The 22,665-nt window shown below is 59.3% G+C and overlaps 1 protein-coding gene across 1 annotated transcript; it reads left to right on the top strand.

The window, feature by feature from the left end:
* Positions 1–3,773: 3,773 nt before the first annotated feature.
* On the top strand, positions 3,774–21,844 carry Cdh15 (cadherin 15). Its single transcript, XM_020173531.2, has 14 exons — positions 3,774–3,901; positions 10,372–10,527; positions 11,075–11,230; positions 12,493–12,637; positions 15,083–15,243; positions 16,034–16,162; positions 16,601–16,786; positions 17,582–17,835; positions 18,435–18,577; positions 18,741–18,980; positions 19,181–19,420; positions 19,801–19,937; positions 20,222–20,389; positions 21,319–21,844. The coding sequence occupies exons 1-14, from the start codon at positions 3,860–3,862 to the stop codon at positions 21,517–21,519; spliced, it is 2,358 nt and encodes a 785-aa protein (XP_020029120.1). The 5' UTR covers positions 3,774–3,859; the 3' UTR covers positions 21,520–21,844.
* The last annotated feature ends 821 nt before the right edge of the window (positions 21,845–22,665 follow it).

Raw genomic sequence — 22,665 nt, 5'->3', positions numbered from 1 at the left:
GGAGAAAATTCCTTAAGACGGACGATGAGGGGGCAGGGGGGAGAAATGACCCAAGCCTTGTATGCACATATGAATAATAAAACAATAATAATAAAAAAAAAAGACGGACAATGAGCCCTAGGTCCAAGCCCACCTTGACTACCCATCTGCCCGCCCAGGGAACTGGGCCTCGGGATTCTGCATGACCCCTCTTCACAGGTTCACACATTAGATGAGCAAGCAGCTCCACTGGCCCCACGCGACTCTCCGGGATGGACTGAGAAACAAAGGATAAGAGAGGGGTCGCCAGGAAGAGGTGGGGGAGGCCCTGACCTTCACCAGGGCTCGGGCATGCAGGAGCTTAGGGGACCACCGGCCCCAAAGCTGCGCCAGCAGGTGCATTCAGCATGGAAGACACCAGGAGGGGGCACTGCTAGGCCTGGGCAGCCCCACCACCCAGGGGGACCTGCCCCCCAGAGACCAGCTCAAGGGACATGCCCCCACCATAGGGCTGCCTCCCACACCCTTGCCTGAGAGACCCATACCCCACCTGCAGAACTCCCCCTCTCCAATTGCCCTGGGGCCACCATGCCTCCCTGACTCTCCAGGGTCCCGAGCAGGGGGAGGCTATGAAGATGGAGTGACTTTCTGGACTGTCCAGAAACATGGGGGTTAGAGCTGGAGGCTTGCTGTGGGGAAGTAGGAACAGTGTCCCCAAGTCTGTCAGAGAAGAGAACTCTTCTGGAGGTGACTGTCCTGTGACTTGAGAACCTCGCAGACAGGACCTCAGTCCTTGGAGCCCAATGTCCCACTCCCACTCCTGTGTTGAACAAGAAGAATCCAGCAGAAAAGAGAACTCACTGTCCCCAACCCTCACTGTGCCACTCCCAGGACCTAGACCTGAGAGACCCTCTCCAAGAAAGGGCTTGGCTTGTTTCTGTCCTGTGGGGTGTGAGGCGGTGAATCTAAAGCAAGTCGGAGGAGTGGAAAGTGGGAAGGGGTTGTCCCAAGCCTTTCTGGGTAGGAAAGCCTGGACACTTCTTACCCTGCAGCGGTAACATGAGGCAAAAACCCAAAGCTTCAGGGAGCTTCACCCCAGTTTCTGGGGTTCCCTAATCTCAAAGGCAGTGGTCCCCAGGGGGCTCCTCCCCAGTCCAGGCCTCAGAGGCCTCCCTGCTCTCCCTCCCCTGTGCGTGGGAGTGATCGCCTGCCAGAGACAGCACTGGCCAAAGCCTCCCCCAGGCAGCCTGGCCTCCCTCCAAGGTGGCCACGCACAGATGGTATGTGCACTTGCCCAGCCCCACAATCTGATACAAGCAGGGACACCTAGGTTTCCTATGACAGAGAGGAACAGGTCCCAGACAGAGCAGTGGGCCCTAGAGGGGGTCAGCAGCTACCACTCCCCATGCTGCCTGCTCAGGGAAGCATAACATGTCCTGTACAGTACCGAGGGACACACACGCTCCCAGGTCCAGAGGATCCAGATAAACTGTCACTACATAGCGGCCACAGCCACCTCAGGCCAGAGGAAAAAGGAGGGGCTTCTGGCTAGGGGCTGGCAGTTCAGAGCTCCCAAAGAGGAGGCAGCATTGAGCTGGGCATTGAAGGATAAGTAGGAGTTCTATAGGTAACAGTGGAAAGGGGTTCCAGGCAGTGGGCCTCAAGGAACAAGGGGACTTGGGATGAACTAGAGGTCATGTTTAGGAGTGACTGATGGGAACTATACATTCATGGACAAGGACTTTCAGTGGACCAGGAGCTGACTGAAGAGAGTACAATTGCAGGAGGTGTTGGGGTTGGGCCGCTCCAGGAGTCTGTGGCTGCATTGACACCTAACCATCTCAGGTCAGGCACTTGGCCTGAGTCGAGAGTCCCAGTTTATGGGTGGTGTTTAAGGCCATGGGAGTGGTGGGCACCCCCTGGGAAGGGAGTGAAGGAGAAGAGCCCCCCAGCCATTCCTGGAGTCTCCCCAAGAGGCTCCAAGGAGCAGAACCTGGGGGCCCAGGACCCTTGACAGAGCATAGAGACCTCAGGGCTCCTCCTGCCTGGCAGACCCTTCATTCCCTTTGTCCACTCATAGCCTGGTGATGGCCAGGGCTTGGGGCCTCAAGAATGTTTCTGTAAGTGTAGAGAAGGGGACTGGAAAACCCAGGCACACTCCCTTCTGCTCCCTGGAGCTTCAGGTCCTGGCCATGGATGGGGTAATAACCTCTGTTCCTCTAGAACGCAGGGTGTCTGGGTGTCTTCTGTGACCCAGCAGCTCTGGACTACTGCTAACCTCCCACACTCACCCCAGGCACTTCAGGGTCAGATCTGAGTGACTGAGGAATCCATGCTGGCCATAAGAATTGGAGCCCTGGCCCAGGTAAGAACAGGAAGGACCATCCTGGACAGCACCTCGCTGCTGGCAAAGCATGCAACCTGAAGAGAATCCTGGTAGCCACCACTGGGGACAAGACTGTGGGCATGTGGACAGGCTCAGGAAGCTAGCAGGGGATAATTGAGAAGAACCTATAGCAGCCACAGGTGGGTGAGACCCCAGCCTGACCCTCCTCCAGTATGGACCAACCTCCCACCCCTTCCCCCCAAGCCTTTCTGGTGCCTCTGCCTAGAAAGAGCTCCCAAGTCACCCACAGCCATTCCGCACTCTGTCCAGGTGTCCACACAAAGGTTACCTCCTTGGTGCTGTTGGAGCAAACCCTGAAGGCAGGCAGGGCGCAAGCCTTGGGCATAGCCCAGGGAGCCCACCAGGTGAGTTCAAGGAAGGAACAGCAAAACCAAGACTGGAGGATCCAAGTGGTCCCTCACCCAGCCTCCCACCCCAGCCTCTCCCTCCACGCTTCTGCAAGCCAAAGACGCCGCCGGCCCCGGAGGCCTCCCCATGACGCCCCGCCCCCCCCCACAGGTGCTGTCACTCAGCCTCAGCCCAGCGCAGCCCCGACACACACGTGTCACTCAGTCACGCCCCACCGAGCGTGCGGTCACCCGGCCCCGCCCCGCCGCACGCGTGCCGTCACTCAAACCCCAGGCCCGCCCCCGCCCTGCCCCGGCCCTGCCGCACAAGTTCTGTCACTCAGCCCAAGACCCGCCCCTGTCCCGCCCAGACACACCGTACTATCACCCAGCCCCGCCCCCTCCGGCCGCACACGTGCTGTCACTCAACCCCCGTCACGCCCCCTCCACACTCGTGCTGTCACTCAGCCCCATAGTCCCGCCCCCGCCCCGCCCTGCTCTGGCCCCGCCACACACGTGCTGTCACTCTGCCCCGTCACGCCCCCGTCACGCCCCCTCCACACTCGTGCTGTCACTCAGCCCCATAGTCCCGCCCCCGCCCCGCCCTGCTCTGGCCCCGCCGCACACGTGCTGTCACTCTGCCCCCGTCACGCCCCCTCCACACTCGTGCTGTCACTCAGCCACATAGTCCCGCCCCCGCCCCGCCCTGCTCTGGCCCCGCCGCACACGTGCTGTCACTCTGCCCCGTCAACGCCCCCTCCACACTCGTGCTGTCACTCAGCCACATAGTCCCGCCCACGCCCCGCCCTGCTCTGGCCCCGCCGCACACGTGCTGTCACTCTGCCCCGTCACGCCCCCTCCACACTCGTGCTGTCACTCAGCCCCCTTAGTCCCGCCCCCGCCCCGCCCTGCTCTGGCCCCGCCGCACACGTGCTGTCACTCTGCCCCGTCACGCCCCCGTCACGCCCCCTCCACACACGTGCTGTCCCCAGCCCCGCCCCCGCCCGCCGCACACGTGCTGTCCCTCGGCCGCCCGCCCGCGCACTTGCGCTGTCACTCAGCCCAGCCGGTCTCCTCGGGTCTGGAGCAGGAGGCGCCGTCCCGCCGAGCCGGACACTTGCCCTCGCCGCTCCCGGCCGCGGTCCTCATGGACGCCGCTCTGCTCCTCACCCTCGGGCTGTTCGCCCAGGTAAGGCATCTGTGCCTCGCGGGACCCCTGTCCCTGGCCGTCTTTGGGGGACCTGAGAGCTGCAGTCGGGTGGGTGCCTGGGGTGAGCCGCTCTCTCCGGGGCGCTGTAAGACAGAGGTGCCTGTGCCCATGGGCTTCCAGGGGGAGGGGACCCGCCTCCACTGGACACAAGTTGGTGGAATCAGCCAGGGTTGGGGAGCCAAGCTGGGGGGGCAGGCAGAAGCCACCTGGCACTCTGCCCCTCTCTGTGGAGGTGCAGGGCAGAGCCTTCTGGACCTTCTGCCAGGGTCTGGTATGGTCAGTCTTGTGAGGAACCATCGATTTCGGTAACAAGGGAAGTGGGGTCCCTCTGGGAACTGCCTGCACGGCCAGAGTTAGTGCACAGTCCTTGTTGGTCTTGGGTGGTGTCAGCCTCCCCTCCATGATCCTTCCTGGCCAGCAGGGCGGCTGCAGGCTCTGCCCTCCCAGAACTCAGGTTTTTGAAGACCACCTCTCCCATGGGAAGGCTCAGCCCAGAGAGCCCACACACCCAGTCCATGTTGGTGGTGTCCCAGCCCAGTACAGCTGCTGTGCCTTTGTGTCCAGCTGGACACTCTGCAGCAGTGATTGAAGGCTGATGGGGCCTGGGGTCCCAAATCTTTCAACTCCTGGCACCCTGGCCTCTTCACATGGGCACTCCCTGAACAAGGTCAGGTCTCTCATGTCTTAGGCTGCCGGGTGGCACTGAGCTGGGCCTGGGAGCAGAGAATATGGTCTCTGTGGCCCCTGCCAAGCTACAGGATCAAACCATGATTGAGATGATGTTGTGGACAGCCTTATGTGTGACCGATAGTAAGCACAAAGGGCCAGCACCGTGTTTACCACCCTCAGTTGTTGTATGGTTCTGGGGTGGCCAGGCAATGATACACCCACCCATGGTTTCGTGAGTCCACTTGAATTCCCACCTTGCTGCTCTGGCTGGTGGACTCAGGTTTCAGTCCCTGGCAGCTGACTGGGCACTGACCAGCCTGCAGCAGCTGCCCTCAGGGCACCAGCTCCACAGCTCCAGCCACACCTCCACCCCTGGCTTTGGGGCCCCTTATTACCCCTGCTTGGAGACAGCAGCACAACACAGCTAGGCTGCCTAAAGTTCACACTCCTGCACCCTGTGCATGGACGCCACAGCCTCAGTGGGCCCGGATGCTCCCAACCCCTTGGGATGGAATCCACTGCCCACTTCCTGAAGGGACAGCATTCCTGGCCAGCGCCCCCAAGGCTGGGTGCTTGTTAGACATTCCTGGAAGGCCCCACTCCTTTGGGTGTGGGGGGTCTCTTTCTATAGGCCCAATGGACTCTGCTGTGGGGTGGGGAGAACCAGATTCCTCTTCCCCTCCCCTGTCCCTTCTTCCCCAACCAGGACTGTTGCAGAATTCCCCCTCCCCCAGGCAGATGGAAGCCCAGAAGTCAGGTGGGGGTGGGGGACCCTGGTGGGGGCCCGGCCTCTTGGGCTTGCAGCACAGCAGTGTGGCTGAAATTAGCTCCAGTGTGAAGGCAGCGTCTCCCAGACCCACCAAAATGTGTGTGCCTACCCTCCCCGCTCCCCACAGCTCAGCTTTCAGATCTTTGTCCACTCTCATCCACATTGGTCCTGAGACTGAGGCTGCCTTCTGGTCACTCCTTCCTGCAGCTCTGTGAGCCCCTGGCCAGCCTAGCAGGGCTGTCTCCAGTGGGTCCTCAGTTGGGGGCTGCGTGAATTCACAGCCCACTCTGTGGCCTTGGATGAGGCAGTCACTCTCAGGTCCCCTCTAAAACCTGAGGCCCCTGAGGCCTATGGAGGTATCAGGGGCTACACAGTGTGTTCAGAATGGGCCCCTGTCCACCTCCTGCCCCCACCTGTCCCTAGTGGCTGGCCTACACCTAGGACCCCAACCTTTCTGGGGACCAGAGGAGATGGGGACACATGAATGTTTCAGACTCCCACCTACGGGGTCGCCCTCCCACCCCACACCTGTGTCTGGGCATTGGGAGTCACATGGTCTCTGGAGGAGCGACGAGACCTTGGCAGCACCTCTGGGGGCTTTGCAGGAAAGGCCCACTGGGCAGTGCCAGGGTGCCAGGAAGAAGCCTCATGCACAGCAGGCCTCCATCCTGTGGCCTGTGCAACAGTGGCTGAGGCCTAAAGACGTGGCTTGTGGTTTTAGGCACAGGGTGTGAGAAGAGTATATACTGTCACGGGCAGTGCCACGGGCAGGGCAGGGTGGACAGGCAAGAACAGCTGCCTGTCCACCCCCTCCTCACCCCTTCTCTGACGACGGCAGCAGCTGGACAGGGTGGTCCTGAAGGGGGAATGTGGGGCCGCTCTGGGCCTGGCTGACAGCTGGGTCCATTCCTGGCACGCTGGTCATCCAGGAATGGTGGCTGTGGATTCCAGTGTAGGGGGAGGGACTCAGGCATGAGAAGCTTGAGAGGAGCTGGGCATGGACTTCCTGTCCCCCTCCCAAGTGAACCTCACACACGCTTCCATAGGACACATAGTGGAACCTAGGAAGGTCCTTCTTTGAAGGTTGTCCCTGAAACATGCCCATGAGAGAAATCTTCCTCTCCTCTTTGTCCAACCAGGATGCTCGCTATGGGCCAGGCAGCTGTACCCATCAGCAAATGTCCAGCCAGGCCCCCACCTAAGCCCTGCCCCTCTCCTCGCCTGTCTACCACTGGACCCCTAGCAGAAACCTGCAGGAGCCCCACAGAGACCTCTAGCTCTGTCCACTCTGTGCCAAGAGGGAGTGGGCATCTGGCGTTCTTAGCCAGGAGACCTCAGTCTCCTTGTGGTCAGTTTTGCCTCCCTGGTGACCAGCACCTCTGCCAGACTTGGAGCAGTGGCAGGAGCTTTGTCACTCTGAGGCTCCCAGGAGGGGCACTGACCAGTTGTCCGGGGCATCTCTGGGGCTTCTAGGCTGTTGTCTTAGGATGCGTGATTAGACAGGGACAGGGTAAGCTGGGGCTAGCATTGGGTACCTACTTTGGAAAGAGGGTTCACTACATCCCTTAGCCTGACTTGGCATGGGGGGACTGCACAGGGGTCCAGCAGTATCTGCCCACAAAATCTACCTTCTGGGTGCTTTGTCCTTGCCCTCTGCCATGAACATGGGGGGTTCTGTGAGCTGCCTGTGTCCATGTGCCTTTGTCCCAAGCACCGGATGTCCTGAGCTACCAAAGGCAGCTCCTAGCCTTGCCCCCCAGCCTGCCACGTCTTCTGGGAAGGGGGTGGGGCAGGAGGACAAAGGATAAGCTGGGAAAAGACACCCCGAGAGCCGGAAGCTGGCTGGGGCCGCCTGGCAGGCACCCACCCACACCCACCATGGCCTCTGATCTGGGCAAAGGGCCCTGCCAAGGCTCTGTGGTTCTGGTGACCTCGTGAACTTGGGTTGTGAACAGGCAGAGGACCCAGGGCTCCCAGGCTCTGCCTTAACCGCACACAGCTGGTGCCAAGCCCGTGGGCGTCCAGCCGCAGCAGCTGGCAGAGGGGTGGGAGCCTGACTGGTTTGGCAGCAGCTGGACAGGGTGAAAGCATCTGCCTGGGCAGTGGAGACCCAGTCTCCCTTAGCCACATGGGGTCAGTAGGGCCTGAGAGCCTCCGACCCCTGTCAGGCCCAAGGCAGGGTGGGCACTGCAGGCACCGGATTCCAACAGCGCATAATTCTCTGTCCTGTAACTTAGGACTCTGCCCCCTGTGGGCGCCAGCTCTGCCTGGGTGGCTTTGGGCAGATGGCTTGGCCTTTCTGAGCCTCACCCTCAGAGCTGTGAGATGAGGTACTTCACCCTGGTTCCCAGGGCCATAAGGACCTAGGGAGCTGAGGGAGAAAGAGGGTCCAGCTCAGTGCTTGGCCGGGGGCGGGGGGGCTCCAGAAACAGCCCCTGTGCCCACCAAGGCAGGTTTACACTTGGCAGGAGAGTGCCCTGACCTGGAAGTGGCTGAGCTGGGTGGCGTTGGCAGCTACAAGGCCACACTGCCATCTGTCATGACAGAGCTGCCCAGACCTGAGTTCCCGTCCCTGTCCTCTCAAGCCTCGGATCTGTGGGAAGGTTCCACTGCTCTCTGGACTCCAAGGACGTCAGCACAGGCAGCTTTGCAGCCAGAAGGGTCCCATGGAGGAGGTAGACTAGAATCCTGCCAACAGGGGGCCGAAACCCACACTCACCCCCACAGGTGGCTGCTTCAGTTTGACTGTTGCTGCCTTTTGTCATTCTGCCAGCAAAGAGCCTGAGTGTGCTGTCTGTGGGGGACAGGATACAGCAGAGAGCTAGGTGGAGCCCTTGATGTCAGGGAGGGTGGAGTGTCATGGGCCAGTTCCCACCCTAGGCCTTGGATATCCCTACGGGCAGTAGGAGGAGATGTGGCCTGTTGGCTGCCTGGCCCTCCCTCCTACCAGCTACCCTGAAGCACCCTGCTCCTCCTAAGACCACCAGCCTTTCCACAGCTTGTATTCCTGGCCAAAAGGGAGGGAAGGGCTCCATGAAAGCCAGGGACCAGGTGGCAAGCTGGCACTTCCAGAACGGGTGAGGCTGTCTACTCAGTCCAGAGATCAGGCACTCAGCCCTGCTCCATGACTAGAATGGAGATCCAGCACCAGTGTTCCCACAGGAGGAGGTGACCTCAGCCAGGTCCACTTTTGACCCCCACAACTCCTGAGTTCAAATACTCCATTCACACAGTCCTCTCACAGACAGAAGCTGGGGTGTTGGTCACCAGGTGGGCCTGGGGCTCCTGCCCCTTTCCAGGACCACTCACCTCCTCCCTTACCCTCACATGGTGGGAGCTTACCTAGGCGTGGGTACGGGGCAGAACTGTATATCAGCATACAGCTGGCAAGTCTGCTGGGCACAGGACCTGCCCAAGTGGAAGGTCCCAGAAGCCCCCATAACCCAGCCCAGCCACGATTCTAAGAAAGGAAGTCAGGGGCCAGGCTCCCTCGTGCAGGCTTGAGAGGAAGGGACTCTGTCTAGGGCTGTGACAAGGGAAGAGGAATGGCAGGTGCAATGCTGTCTGGTGCATCTGTGTCTAGGGGCGGCCCTGCCCTCTACACTCTCCTAGCAACCCCCCACATTTGCTGGGTGGTCCGTTCATTGTGCCTCAGTTTCCTGAGAGAGGTGAGGCTATCTGTGATCACAAACAGGAGCCCACAGTGGGCCTCGTCCAATGCCTCCACCCCTGTTGTCGGAGCCTCCACACTGCCTAGGCTCTGGGGCTTCTCAGGGTCATTACCTGTCTCCTGGGTGAGGGGAGGAGGAGTGAGTCCCAAGGGTCCTAGGAATTCTAGCTGTGAAAATCGCACAGAAGTTCCCGTCCTGGGAGGAAAACAGCACAGGCTGGGGGTGGGCTGTGTCTCGTCCCCAGCCTCCTCCCTCTCAGCTGTGGGTCTCAGCAAGCCCTGCCCTCCCATCCCAGGACTCCCAGGGCTGCCGGACATGTCTGCCTGCCCCCATGCCCTGCCCTGGGCCTCCCCACAGCCAAGACCTGGCTGGCCTGCAGGTGCCACTGTACAAACTGTGGCTCAGATTAGTTCCCGGTCACCCTCGACTGATTGGGAATCTGGTGGCCTAGGCTTTCATTCCCACACAACATTGAGAACTTGTGGGCAGATTCTGGGAAGGGCCCCTCCACAATGGCCCCCCCACCCTCAGCAGAGGGGAGCTCCTAGGAGCATTTGGAATCAAGACCCCCGGACCTAGCTGGCAGGGGGGGGCTCTGGATGCTCAGCTTGCTGTGTGCAAGGCTGCCTTGGACAGACAGGGCAAGGCTGAGGGATGAGGCCCAGGTGTGGATACTCTGCGGTCCCTTCACTGGGTCTCCTCTGACAGCAGCTGTTGCCTGGTCAACCTTGACCCACCCACAAAAATTCAAACTGTAAGGAGGCCAAGGGTGGCCACTTGCCTGTCCCTAACCTTCAATGTGAGCCAGAGTCCTCACATCTGGCAGCCTTGTAGAGTGTCCCCCAGCCCACCTGACCATCACACACTTCACCCACAAGGTTTCTGGAGGGGCTGAGTCCCAGGGACTGGGTTCCCAGCCATGACAGATGCTATCTCCCGGGGATCAAAAGCTGCCCCCTGGGTCCCATTGCCCCCATCGGCACCTCCCCTTCCCCCATGGTCACGTGATCCCCTTCCTGGGCACACATGGGGCACCTGGCACCTTGGTGATATCAGGTAGGGTGTAGCATCCTCATAGTCCCTCCCCACCAGGCAGTCAACAAACACCCCCCAGGGGCCTGGTGATCCTATGGATACCTCTCAGTTTCTGGGGCTCCTAGGCAAGGGGAGAATATGGGCATGGGGCAGCCATCCTGGGGCTTGGAGGTGTGACCACCAGGCCCACATGGCCTGTACTGTCCAGAGCAATGCCACCAGGTGGTGTGGAAGTCTGGCCTGCAGCCCTGGAGAATGGTGTTGCCCCAGGACCTCTGTGTGACTACAGCCTGTCTTTGTTGCAGAGTCTTGGCCTGTCCTGGGGGGTCCCCCAGCTGCGACTCAGCACCCTGTACCCCTGGCACCAGCCACCAGCTCTGGGCCGTGTGCGGAGAGCCTGGGTCATCCCACCCATCAGCGTGTCCGAGAACCACAAGCGTCTCCCCTACCCACTGGTGCAGGTGAGGGTGGAGGGCAGAGGAGAATGGTCCAGTTGTTCTGGTGGCTTCCCAAATGTTTTTGCACCAAATGTCCCCTCTTTACTTAAAGGTCCCCTGGGATTGGGGCTGGGCAGGGGGTGAGGGTGAGAAGGGGGACTTCGCCTGCTGAGAGACCCCAGCCAAGGGCAAGGGACCTGCCCTTGTTCATGAGTGCAGGACTCATGAACCTCGCTGTTCTTGGCTTCTCACTGTCAAAAGTGGGGCTCCCACACCCCCTGGGCTGCACAGCCAGTGGACAGGCCCTGCCGCAGGCCCGAAGACCCGCATGGGGTTTTTGGTCTGTTCATTAAGACCTGCACAGTGTCCACCCAGCTCTCCACACACTCATGATGTAGCCTGGGGACCAGGAGACCAGGGCTCCAGAATGTCTGGGAGCCGGACTGAGATTGGGCCTAGGACCAGAACACATTGGGGCCTCTTTGGGCCCAGGAGCCTTGCTTGGACCTTCACTCTCCCAGCTGGGGAGGGGCCCTCTGCAGCCCTCACCCGGCTCCCCCCTGCCCCACAGATCAAGTCAGACAAACAGCAGTTGGGCAGTGTTATCTACAGCATCCAGGGGCCTGGCGTGGATGAGGAGCCCCAAGGCGTCTTTTTCATCGACAAGTTCTCAGGGAAGGTGTTCCTCAACAAGATGCTGGACCGTGAGAAGACGGACCGCTTCAGGGTGAGTTTGTCCTTCTGGTCTCTGCCCCCTCCTGCCCAGGTACCCCCTCCCTCCTGCCCAGGTCCCCCTCCCTCCTGCCCAGGCTTGGGAATGGACTAGAGGCATAGGAGCTGCAGCTGAGGACACCAAGATTAATTTCTCATTTAACAGGCTCTGGAGGAGGGGTGGGGTCTGATGGCAGGAGCAGGTGGCCTTCAGGAGGGCAGAGCATGGCTCACAGCCAACTCTCCACTGATCCCTGGTCTGTTCGGTGGGGTAGGCAAGTTACGTGGAATTCCATGGTAGTGTCCAGCCCAGCAGCAGGGGCTGGTCTTGGAGGTGAGATTGGCCAGGCAGGGTTCCCCTGGGAATACTAAGATTTCACAAGGAGATAAGGAGCCACCTTGAGGTGGGCACAGGGTCGGGAGGTAAGGCCAGGACCCCATCTGAGTTCCCTGCAAACAGGTCACCCCAGCCTGGATCCTGCAAGGTGCCATGTTGTCCCCAACCTGGGGCAAGGCAGCTTCCTGCCTCTGCCTTTTCAGGAAGCAAAGTTTCTTTATACGCCCTCAATCTTCCTCCAGACTTTAAGGACCTGCTATGGCTACCTTTACATAGACAGTCGTTAGGGATATTTTTCCTTTGACACTGGGGATTGAACTCAGGGCCTTGGACATGCTAAGCAAGCACTCTAGCCCTTGAGCTAGGTCCCCAGACAGTTTTTGTTTATGTTTCATTTTTGAGATAAATTCTTGATAACTTTGCCCAGGCTGCCCTCCAACTCAAGATCCTCCTGCTTCTGCCTCCCAAGTGTCTGGGATTGCATCCAGGATCCACTAAGCTCAGGTTTAGGATTCTAAACCTGAGAACTACATCATGTTTTTCTCCAAAAGGATAAGAAGCAGATCAAAATGCCACATGAGCCCGGTGTGGTGGTGCATACCTGGAATCCCAGAACTCATGAGGTTGAGGCAGGGGATTGAGAGTTTGAGGTCAACCTGGGCTACATAAGGAGACACTATCTCAAAAAAATATGTGTGCGGCCAAAACCACAGAGAAAGGGAGAGAGGCCAAGAACCCCAGTTGAAAGCACACATGTTATAAGTTTCCTGGAAGCCAAGGCAAGAGGTGGGCATGGTGAAAGGTAGAGCTCATGTTCCCTGAAGCACTTGCCTTGCCCGTGAGTGCTTGCCTGCTTCCAGCTGGAGTCAGTATGCACTTGCAGTCCCTTTTGCATGGCTCGAGGTGCCACAGAACCAGCCCATGTCCTCTTGTTTGGACAGCTAAGGGCCTTTGCCCTGGACCTGGGTGGATCCACCCTGGAGGACCCCACGGACCTGGAGATCGTGGTTGTGGATCAAAATGACAACCGACCAGCCTTCCTACAGGAGATGTTCATGGGCCATGTGCTGGAGGGGGCTGCCCCAGGTAAGGCGGGAATTCAGCCCCAAGTCACCCACCCAGGGGGGGAGGGGCTTCAGAAGTTGGAAGTCCAGGATCCCCTTAAGCAGGAATTACAGGGCTGGGCTGTGGCTCAGTGGCAGAGCAATTGCCTGGCATGCACCATTCCCTGGGTTCAGCTCCCAGCACTGCCCAGAAAAAGAAGCCTGAAATAAGTAAGAATCTCCAAGACAAGAACTCCCACAGGCTGATGATCAAGCCATCTCTCATTTTAATATAAATTCCAAGTCCCTAAGACTTTCAGAATATAGAGAGGACTCTGAGTGGTCGCACTGTGACTACTCCTCCTTCAGCGATGTGACAGTCACATAATAAAAAGGCACAGTGGCCCATGCCTGTAATCCTAGCTACTCAGGAGGTAGGAGTTCCAGAGACCCCAATGAAAGCTGGTCGTGGTGGCCCATGCTTGTCATCTCAGCTACACTGGAAACGTAAATAGAAGAACTGTAGTCCAAGCCAGCCCAGACATAAACACGAGACCCTATATGAAAAGTAACAGAAGCAAAAAGGACTGTGGGGTTGGTTTAAGTGGTAGAGCACCTGCCTAGCAAATCTGAAGTCCTGAGATCAAAACCCAGTATTGCAAACGAAGTAACAAATAAAATAATACGAACAATGAACATCCCTGGTGTCTTGAAGTACCCAGGCCAGTTGTCATGAAGACTTAGTTTGGGTTTATCTGAAGAAATCTGAGCCCTGCCTCCTCGCAGGAATGTGCAGCAAAGCCTGATGTGGGCACACGTACCAGGAACAGGTGTCCGTGCACCTGGTGCGGAGGTGTGTGCCAAACTTGTCCATTGTGGCATACGTTGTGGATGACGCGTTGAGACTCTGCAGGTCTATATTAATGCCTTGACCTTCCACCGTGGGTTTCAGCACCCACTGAGGATCCTGACGAGCTCAGTGTCACCACAGTGGTGGATTTGGATTCCCCTCTCCACTTATCAGGTGGCTTTCTGCTGTCTGCTGGGCTCCCCTTCTCCCCTGGCATGCAGGGATCCACTCATTTGCATCTGTGTGGTGCTGGAGTTGTGACTCTTCACTGCCATTTGATGCTCATGGGGTCCCAGATTTGGCCAATTGGGGGCAAAAACTGGCCAGGCCCCCTTTAGCAGACACGTCTGGAAAGCACATTCATGTCCGTACGTACATGTACACAGATGTGTGTGTATGCACATGTAGGAATGCACACGTGTGAACTCACACCTATTAGAATCACAACTTACCAGTCCCCACCTCTGATTCCAACTCGAGTCCCCTTCCCCCTCCTGCCACAAGTGCAGCCGCTTCTCCAACTCCTACATCCATGTGTTCACTTATCTGCTTGCTTGAAGACACATAGAAGGCTCCCCGGAATTGCTAGCTGCACCCCGCACCCGTAGGACAAGGAAGCCTGCTGAAAGCAGTGTTCTTGGCTTTAGCCTGCAGTTGGATATCGCGGCATCTTGGCATCTCTTCATCCTGGCTGGCTGGCTGCCTTCTTAGTTGCCATCCTCTCTGGAAATACCTCGTCTTCCAGTACATGGCACTACCCTTCTCCATCAGGCCCATCCTGTACTTGGGGTGAAAGTCCTTCAGGAGCCACCTACTAGCCCTGGTCTGGTCACCTGTGTTGGGGAGGAGTCTGGTGTGCAGATGGCCTTGGCTGGTCTGTAGCTCCCATCTGCACAGGTGCTGAACCCTTCCAGGACTGGGGCAGTGGCTGGTGTTTACCACCGTGTATCCCACACCTGACATCACAGGTGAGGAAGTCATGACCTTGAGAGGCACCATAAAGAAACTGCTGGTTGGAGCCGTTCCCCAGGGTGGCCTGGAAGCCCGTTCTTCCCACTTACCCTGAAAGTTTAATGTTCGTACACCTAGGAGTGGATAGGTCAGGCCCAGTCTCCTCTGAGGGAGAAAAGGGTGAAAGACTGAGCAGGACCCTGTCCACTTCATGCTGTGGCCTGGACCAACAGTGCCTTCCCGCTGCTCTGCAAGGCCCCAGTAGCAGCTTGGAGGGCTCACTATATGCCGCTTCTCCTTCCCTTGTATCTTTAGCTCCCTGGGGGCTGGGTCTCCCCTTTGGAGCAGGCCTCAGGGCCACCCAACTGCCGGCAGTCTGGCAGCTCTGACCTGGTACTGTGAGCCTTCTGGCTGACAGGGACACAGTAGGCAGTGCTTGATTAAAACTTGACTGCAAGGCTCCTGCACTGGTCAACCTTGCACAGGCCACATGGGCTACAGGGGTGGTAAGAAGCATCCCAACTGGGGCTGGTATGCACTGTTGGTCTCTGTGATGCAAGCAGTAGCAGGAACTGGTGCCTAATCTGTGGTCACAGCATATGGGAGGTGGTGACCTCTGCCCCCTCACAGCTCCCCAGCACTCCTGCCCTCACAGGCACTGTCCCCACTCCTCCCTGTCCTTCCCAGGCACCTTTGTGACCAGGGCAGAGGCTACAGATGCAGATGACCCCGAGACAGACAACGCTGCACTACGGTTCTCCATCCTGGAGCAGGGCAGCCCCGAGTTCTTCAGCATCGATGAGCACACAGGAGAGATCCGCACTGTGCAAGTGGGGCTGGACCGCGAGGTGAGGCAGCCCACGGGCAGCTCCAGGCCAGGTCTGCTCTCCATACCTGCCACCCCCATCCCGTTGCCCCCATGCTGGTGCTTCTGGCTGTTCCTTTTACCATTGGCTACTCTGTTCTGATCCAGGCCACCCCAGATGCCCCTCCCCACAGGCCTAGGAAGCCACCCAAACACTGCCAAATGCCACCTTGGCTCTGGCTCTGTGCAGTTTGGGGGGCCTATTGAGCATGGATAGGGAGTGCACCTGCTGTGTGGGGCTGGGCATGGTTAAGGCCAACTGGTGTGAGAGGCCCATAGTGCAGTACCACCAGGCCTCAGTGTTTTTGGTCATTGCCCACAGGGCAGAGACTTTCCCCCCATTTCACCTGTTCCCTGATGTCACTGTCACTCTGGCCCTTTCCTGCCCAGGCCACTGCCTTGCAGCCAGGCTCCTGGGCTTCCCAAAGACACCTGGGAAGCCTCCCATGCTGACCCTGCCACAAACACAGTCCCCAAGCAGGACATGCCCATTGGTGCCCCTCAGGTCCAGCACATGCAATACCAAAGCTGACCTCTCACCCACTCACAGATTGGGGCTGAGGCTGAGGCCGCTGATGTCACTGAGACCCTTGTCCAAGCTTAGGGGATGCTTGGAGCCACCTGGGCATTCTAACACCACCAGGTCCCCTTAGGGCTGAGCCCACAGGTGACCCTGTTCCTGCCCATACCCTGTCTATAAGGTGACTAGCCAGCCTGGCCCTCTGCCCCATCTGGGCACCATATCTCCTGAGCCTATGTCACACTGTCCCCAGGTGGTTGCTGTTTACAACCTGACCCTGCAGGTGGCAGACATGTCTGGTGATGGCCTCACTGCCACAGCCTCAGCCATCATCTCCCTGGATGACATCAATGACAACGCCCCCGAATTCACCAAGGATGAGGTGCTGCCCTGCCCACCCCACCAGCCCTGGCTTAGGGTTGCCTTCTTTCCTCAAGCTCCTAGCAGGGAGCTTTGTGCAGGGTGGTCAGCTGCATGCCTTGAAGAAGGGCTCTGTGTGAAGAGCAGAGAGTCTACATTAGGGGGCCCAGCAGGTAGGGCCTCAGGAGTCAGGGGAGAGGCCCAGGGGAGAGGTTCTGGGCAGGGAGCAAGTCTCCCAGCCTTTGCCATGCTGGAAGGGAGCAGCTGGCCCTGCTCTCCACCAGCACGTAGAGCTTACATAGGGGCCACAGCCTGGGGAGCAGGCAGACCTGAGGACACTCAGTGGCAGACGGCAGTGTCAGGTTGGAAAGAATAAGAAGGGCATTCCTCAGGGAGACAGGGAGAAGCCATCCACACTGCCCCCAACCCATGAGTAACTGAGGCTGGGCCCCCTCCCCAGTTCTTCATGGAGGCCATGGAGGCTGTCAGTGGAGTGGATGTGGGGCGGCTCCAGGTGGAAGACAGGGACCTGCCTGGCTCCCCGAACTGGATGGCCAGGTTCACCATCCTGGAAGGCAACCCTGACGGGCAGTTTGCAATCCGCACGGACCCCAAGACCAATGAGGGAGTGCTGTCTGTGGTGAAGGTGAGCTGGACCCCATCCTGCACACCCCCACACCTGGCAGCCACAACCTGGGCTCCCCTAGGCTCCTTTCTGGCCGGGATGCGTCCACTGATCTCCTGGGGCTTCATGTGCACCCCTGGGTGAGGGCTGGGGCCAGAGGGCATGCCGCACAATTCTCTTGTCACAGCATTCTCCCTCTTTATGTGCAAAGCTGCACACCCAGGAGGCTGCGGGAGGAGAATGATGAATTTGAGGCCTGCCCGAGCTACGTAGCCAGACAACAAAGAGTATGGCAGCTCACCTGTTGTAGCAGAGCAGTAGGCCCAGAAGGACACACACACACACACACACACACACACACGTGCTTGTGTACTCACACACGTAGACATAGTTACATTTGGATGTGGATGCATTAAAAGATTTATTGCAAGGAATGGGCTCACTGCAGTTTTGGGGCAAGCTGGAAACTCAGTCTCTTTGAACATTGCTCACCTGCATGGGGGAGGCCACCGCACGAGCCAGGATGACCCTTTTGCTTCGCATCAGGTGACAACATTTGCCACCCACCTGCATGGCCATACCAGATGGGTATTTGTGTGACTCATTGGTGACCAGAGCCTACCTCATGACACATGAAATTGACCATACTATACCCAACAAGTTCACTTTGAGTGCTGGGTATTCACTTTGCTACTTTGCATCATTCTTTGAGCCTTTTAGTCCTACAAGACTTTCATCGTGTCAAGGTTAAAAGGTGCCACCTGGGATTCGACACTTGAGCGGGTGACCAACTGACTGCCTCCCTCCCTCCCACAGCCCCTGGACTATGAGAGTCAGGAGCGATATGAGCTCAGAGTGTCTGTGCAGAATGAGGCCGCACTTCAGGCAGCTGCCCCCCGGGCCCAGCACGGCCAGGCCAGGATTAGTGTGTGGGTGCAAGATACCAACGAGGCTCCCATGTTCCCGGAGAACCCACTGCGGACCAGCCTAGCTGAGGGAGCCCCCCCAGGCACCCCTGTGGTTACCTTCTCTGCCCGAGACCCAGACACACAGCAACTACAGAGAATCAGGTGGGGCTCCCTGGGGCACCGGGGGGCAGGGCATGGGGTATTAATGGCCCTATCTCTGCTGAGAATTCCCTGACTTGTGGGCTCTGAGGGTGAAGGTGAGGGTTCCTGGGGTTCTGAGTCCCACATATGGCTGCGTGCAGTGGATTGACCACATCCCACAGGATAGGACTGGTCTCTGGCAGGTGCACATGGCTAAAGTCTTCCCAGCCAACCTCTGAATGTCTACTGTGTCCACCTGGCAGGCCAGGGATGGCTATTAATGTCTAAACTTCACCACCAGCACCAAGCCAGGACGAGAGTATCCCTGTCTGTCTCTACAGTGCTCCTGCATGCCCAGCACTGAATATTGTCTGTGATCTGGCTGTCCCTCGGTCCTGGAGCCTCGGCCTCCTCATCATAGTTCCTCAGAGGCTCACAAAAAGTGCGGAGAGCAGCCCCTGTCAGAGCCATGTGTGAGCTGTGTGTAAAAGAGAGCATGTGGAGTGTATTGTTTATGTGATGTGTGTACATGTGCAAGTGTACGGCTGTGTGTGGCCTTACTTCTGAGGGTTCTGGTGGGCTCAGAACACCCATCCCACTCCTCCCTTCCCTCCCAACAGCTACTCAAAGGACTATGACCCCGAGGACTGGCTGCACGTGGATGGAGCCACTGGCAGGATCCAGACCCAGCGGGTGCTGAGTCCGGCCTCACCTTTCCTCAAGGATGGGTGGTACCGGGCCATCATCCTGGCTCTGGATGATGGTGAGCAGGGAGCCCGTGACAAGTTTGGAGCACTGACCTGGATCTGCTCTAGCTAGGTGTCTCTGTCCCAGGGCCTAGCACTTCCCAGAATGGACTGACAAGGGTGGGTGGGTCATGGGCTGGGGTAGGGGCACTGAGCTGACAGGGCCTCCCCTGCCTGCAGCTTTTCCTCCCAGCACGGCCACTGGCACCCTGTCTATTGAGATCCTGGAGGTGAACGACCATGCACCTGCGTTGGCCCTGCCACCCACCAGCAGCCTGTGCAGTGAGCCTGATCAGGGGCCTGGCCTCCTCTTGGGCGCTACAGACGAGGACCTGCCTCCCCACGGGGCACCCTTCCACTTCCAGCTGAGTCCCAGGGTTCCAGAGCTCAGCCGGAACTGGAGTCTCAGCCAGATTAACGGTGCGCTCCCTGACCCACACCAACCCCGGGACCTGGGGGGTGGGCAGAGAGCAAGAGACACCACGGTGGGAGGGGTCGGATTATTTTCCATACCCAGTGGCCGACGGGGAGACTAAGGCCCAGGGACTCCGTCTGGGCGCGGCGGGTGGCTAGGGTGGGGCGCCCCCGGGAACCCTCGCTGACCGCGGCGTCCTCCCCAGTGAGCCACGCCCGCCTGCGGCCACGGTACCACATCCCCGAGGGCCTGCACCGCCTCAGCCTGCTGCTCCGGGACTCTGGTCAGCCGCCCCAGCAGCGCGAGCAGCCGCTGAACGTGACCGTGTGCCGCTGCGGACCCGACGGCACCTGCCTGCCTGGGGCCGCAGCGCTGCTGGCTGGGGGCGCGGGCGTTAGCCTGGGCGCGCTGGTCATTGTGCTGTCCAGCGCCCTCCTGCTGCTGCGTGAGTGTCCCGCCCCCAACACAGACCCCGCCCCTGCGCAGCCCCCGCCCCCCCACCGCCCCCGCCCCTGACGCGGTCACGCCCCCAACACAGACCCCCGCCCCTCCCACCGCCCCTGCCCCTGGCGCGGCCCCGCCCCCAACACAGACCCCGCCCCTGCCGCAGCCCCCGCCCCCCCACCGCCCCCGCCCCTGACGCGGTCACGCCCCCAACACAGACCCCGCCCATCCCGCCGCCTCCGCCCCCCGACGCAGGCCCCGCCCCTCCCACCGCCCCTGCCCCTGGCGCGGCCCCGCCCCCAACACAGACCCCGCCCATCCCGTCAGCCCCGTCCCTGCCCTCTCAGGCGCCCATACACCCGCTCCGCCCCTTGTCCCCAGTGCTGGTCTTGCTCGCTGCGCTTCGCGAGCGGTTCCGGCGGCAGACGCGGGACAAGAGTATGCTGCACGGGCTACAGGACGACCTTCGGGACAACATCCTCAATTACGACGAGCAGGGAGGAGGGGAGGAGGATCAGGTGAGCTGAGCAAGCTTGACTGGGCAGGGGCCTCCTCCAGAGGGCCAGGTGAGCGCAGAAGTATTAAGGGGGACTTTACTGAGGAAGATCTGGTGAGGGGACGGAGTGGGTTGGGGATGCAAGAGCAGTGGCTTAGAAATGCTGAGCCCTGGGAAGGGGGAGCCCAGGGAACCGAGGCCATCGCCCTTCTGCCATTCAGCGACAGCGCCTCCTCATCCTCTGGCAGGACCCACACCTCCCGCGATCCCAGTGCCCACGGCTTAACTCTGCTCACTTGTCCACAGGATGCCTACGACATAAACCAGCTGCGCCACCCGACAGAGCTGACACCCCTGAACCTCCCCCTGGGAACACCGTCACTCCGCCGCGATGCCCCCTTTGGCTACGTGCGCCGCCAGCCCCACCGAGCGCTGCCCACCAGCCCCGCTGACATGGCCAACTTCATCAGTGATGTGGGTGCTCTGAGGGTGTGGACACATGTGCATGTACACGCGTGCACACACAAGCATGCACAAATACACAAGTGCACATGCGTGGCATGCCAGACCTTTCCAGAGAGTCACGGGGTTTCGTGTCCAGCCAGGTCCTAGGGCCTTAGCTACAGAGTGTCAGGGAAGTGGGCTCACCAGCAGGACCCCTGGCTGGGCTTTGGAGAAGCCCCTGAGGGTGAGCAGGCCCAGGCTGCAGTGTTTTCCAAACTTAGTGATGGGGTAGGAGTGGGGTGTCGGCAGCTATTTGGGCTGGGCCAGCATTGCCCTCTCTGAAGCACATTTTTGCAGGAGCGGTCACAGTTCTGTGCTCCTGAGTTCACCACGATGAGGGGAGGAGAAGCCTCCACCAGGGCTTGCTTTATGAACAGCTGGTTGAGTCGTTCATAGTAGTCATTTGGACACTTCATCAGTGATCCCAGCTGTCAACATGTGAGACGTGCAGATTGTGGGAGAGTCACTGGAGTGGATGGCAGGGCAATGAAGGGAACCTCCCACTACTTTTTGCCTACTCATGTGGGCTCAGAGAAATAGAAAGCCCCCAGGAAATGCAGACCATCTTGGGAGTGGCAGGCACAGGCCAGGCCCTCGTTAGGAGGGAAGTCCCCACAAGGTGACGAGGTGGTGATGGAGATAATGCCTCTGAGAGGTGACTAGCTGTTTGTGGAGCAGGAGGCCTGGGGTTCTGGCATGAGTGGAAAGGGGAGCCACTGTGACAAGGGACCAACTCCTTCCTTTTCTGATGGGGAAGGGCTAGAGGAAGGAGAGCCACCCCACAGTTCCCCTTCTGGTGCAGGTTCCCTGGGAAGATCTCATCCTGACTGTGGCCAGAGCAGTGGAGTGGGGCCATCTGGTTTCTGCAGGGTCCTGAGTTGTTTGGGGCCTTTCCACAGGGCTTGGAGGCTGCAGACAATGACCCCAGTGTCCCACCCTATGACACAGCTCTCATCTATGACTACGAGGGGGATGGCTCTGTGGCAGGAACGCTGAGCTCCATCCTGTCCAGCCTGGGTGATGAAGATCAGGACTATGACTACCTCCAGGACTGGGGCCCCCGTTTTGCCCGGCTGGCAGACATGTATGGGAATCCATGAAGGCCAGAGTCAAGAGCAGGACATGCTGTCTGGACGTGGCCCCCTGGCCAGGGAGGGAGACTTTCTGCTGGGGACACCTACCCCCACAGAGGGGCAACCTGACCACGTCCTTGGCCCCATGGCAGAGATGACTTCGATGAGCCCCATGGATATGGGCCATGGAGCCTCACTCTCCCAGGGGAGGACCAAGTATGGGGTATGGAACGTGGAGCGTGGACTGGATGGCCAGAGGAGATGCCCTCAGCCACCCCCCTGGGGTTTATTCTCCTGCCTCAGCCCCGCACTAGTGGCCCTCAGACCCTCCGGGGGTGAATTGGAATTAAAAATGCACAAGTTTATCTGATGGACTATGGGTTCTGAGTACCGCACTGACCACTAGGGGTGCCACGGCCCTGCCTCCAAGAGCAGGGCTTCACCAGGCAGGCTATGCCTATTAGGGAGTCTAGGGCCTCACTCCATCCTTTTGGCTGGAGTAGGGGATGGTGAGAGAGGCCCTGACTGACTGGTGAGCTGTGTGTGTGTGTGTGTGTGTGTGTGTACGTGTGTACACCCATGTGTGAGGACGGTACAAGATAAGAGTCCATGCTTTGGCCTAAGGAAGAACCAGGAAGGACTAAGTTTGATGGCTGCCTTTAACCTCCACACCTGGTGGGCGTGGGCAGGAAGGAGACTCACGGGCGAGGGACCTGGAGGGGACACCCCTGCATGCTGTCTTCACATCTCCCCAGCCACACTGACCTGTAGCTTTCTGGGGTGATGTCTCTGCCCTACTGTGGTCACCCCAGGGTGCTCCTCATCCTGGTTCACAGGGCCACCAGGCAGGAGTGCTGTTGCTGGAGGTGTGGCCAGCTCACCTGGGGTAGGAGGGCTGTAGCAGCAGAGGCAGGCTGGGGTGGAGGGTCAGCACCCTCCAGCAACTAGGACAGCCCCTGGCCATGGCTCACAGAGCAGGTGGAGTTGTAGGAGAAAGCCTTGCTGACCCATGCATGTACTTGAGGGGGCAGTTGCCTGGCCCCTCTTCAGGAGAAAGGGCTTGAGTGCAGGTGCTAGTAGGGGGACAGGGGAGGGGCAGAGGGGGAAAGAAACACTGTGGCCCCAATGTCAGGGCTCCCAGAGGAAATCTGTTCTGGAAGGTCTCTTTGTGCA

Source organism: Castor canadensis, chromosome 15 (assembly GCF_047511655.1).
Source record: "Castor canadensis chromosome 15, mCasCan1.hap1v2, whole genome shotgun sequence".
In the NCBI taxonomy this organism is placed as follows: Eukaryota; Metazoa; Chordata; class Mammalia; order Rodentia; family Castoridae; genus Castor; species Castor canadensis.
The sequence above is the reverse complement of the archived record's forward strand: the minus strand, read 5'-3'. Positions and strand labels throughout refer to the sequence as shown.

Coding starts and splice junctions, on each gene's coding strand:
- Cdh15 (XM_020173531.2), top strand. CDS start 3,860: ATGGACGCCGCTCTGCTCCTCACCCTCGGGCTGTTCGCCCAG. Junction 19,421..19,800: donor CAGCGCCCTCCTGCTGCTGC/GTGAGTGTCCCG, acceptor CCTTGTCCCCAG/TGCTGGTCTTGCTCGCTGCG. Junction 19,938..20,221: donor GAGGAGGGGAGGAGGATCAG/GTGAGCTGAGCA, acceptor ACTTGTCCACAG/GATGCCTACGACATAAACCA.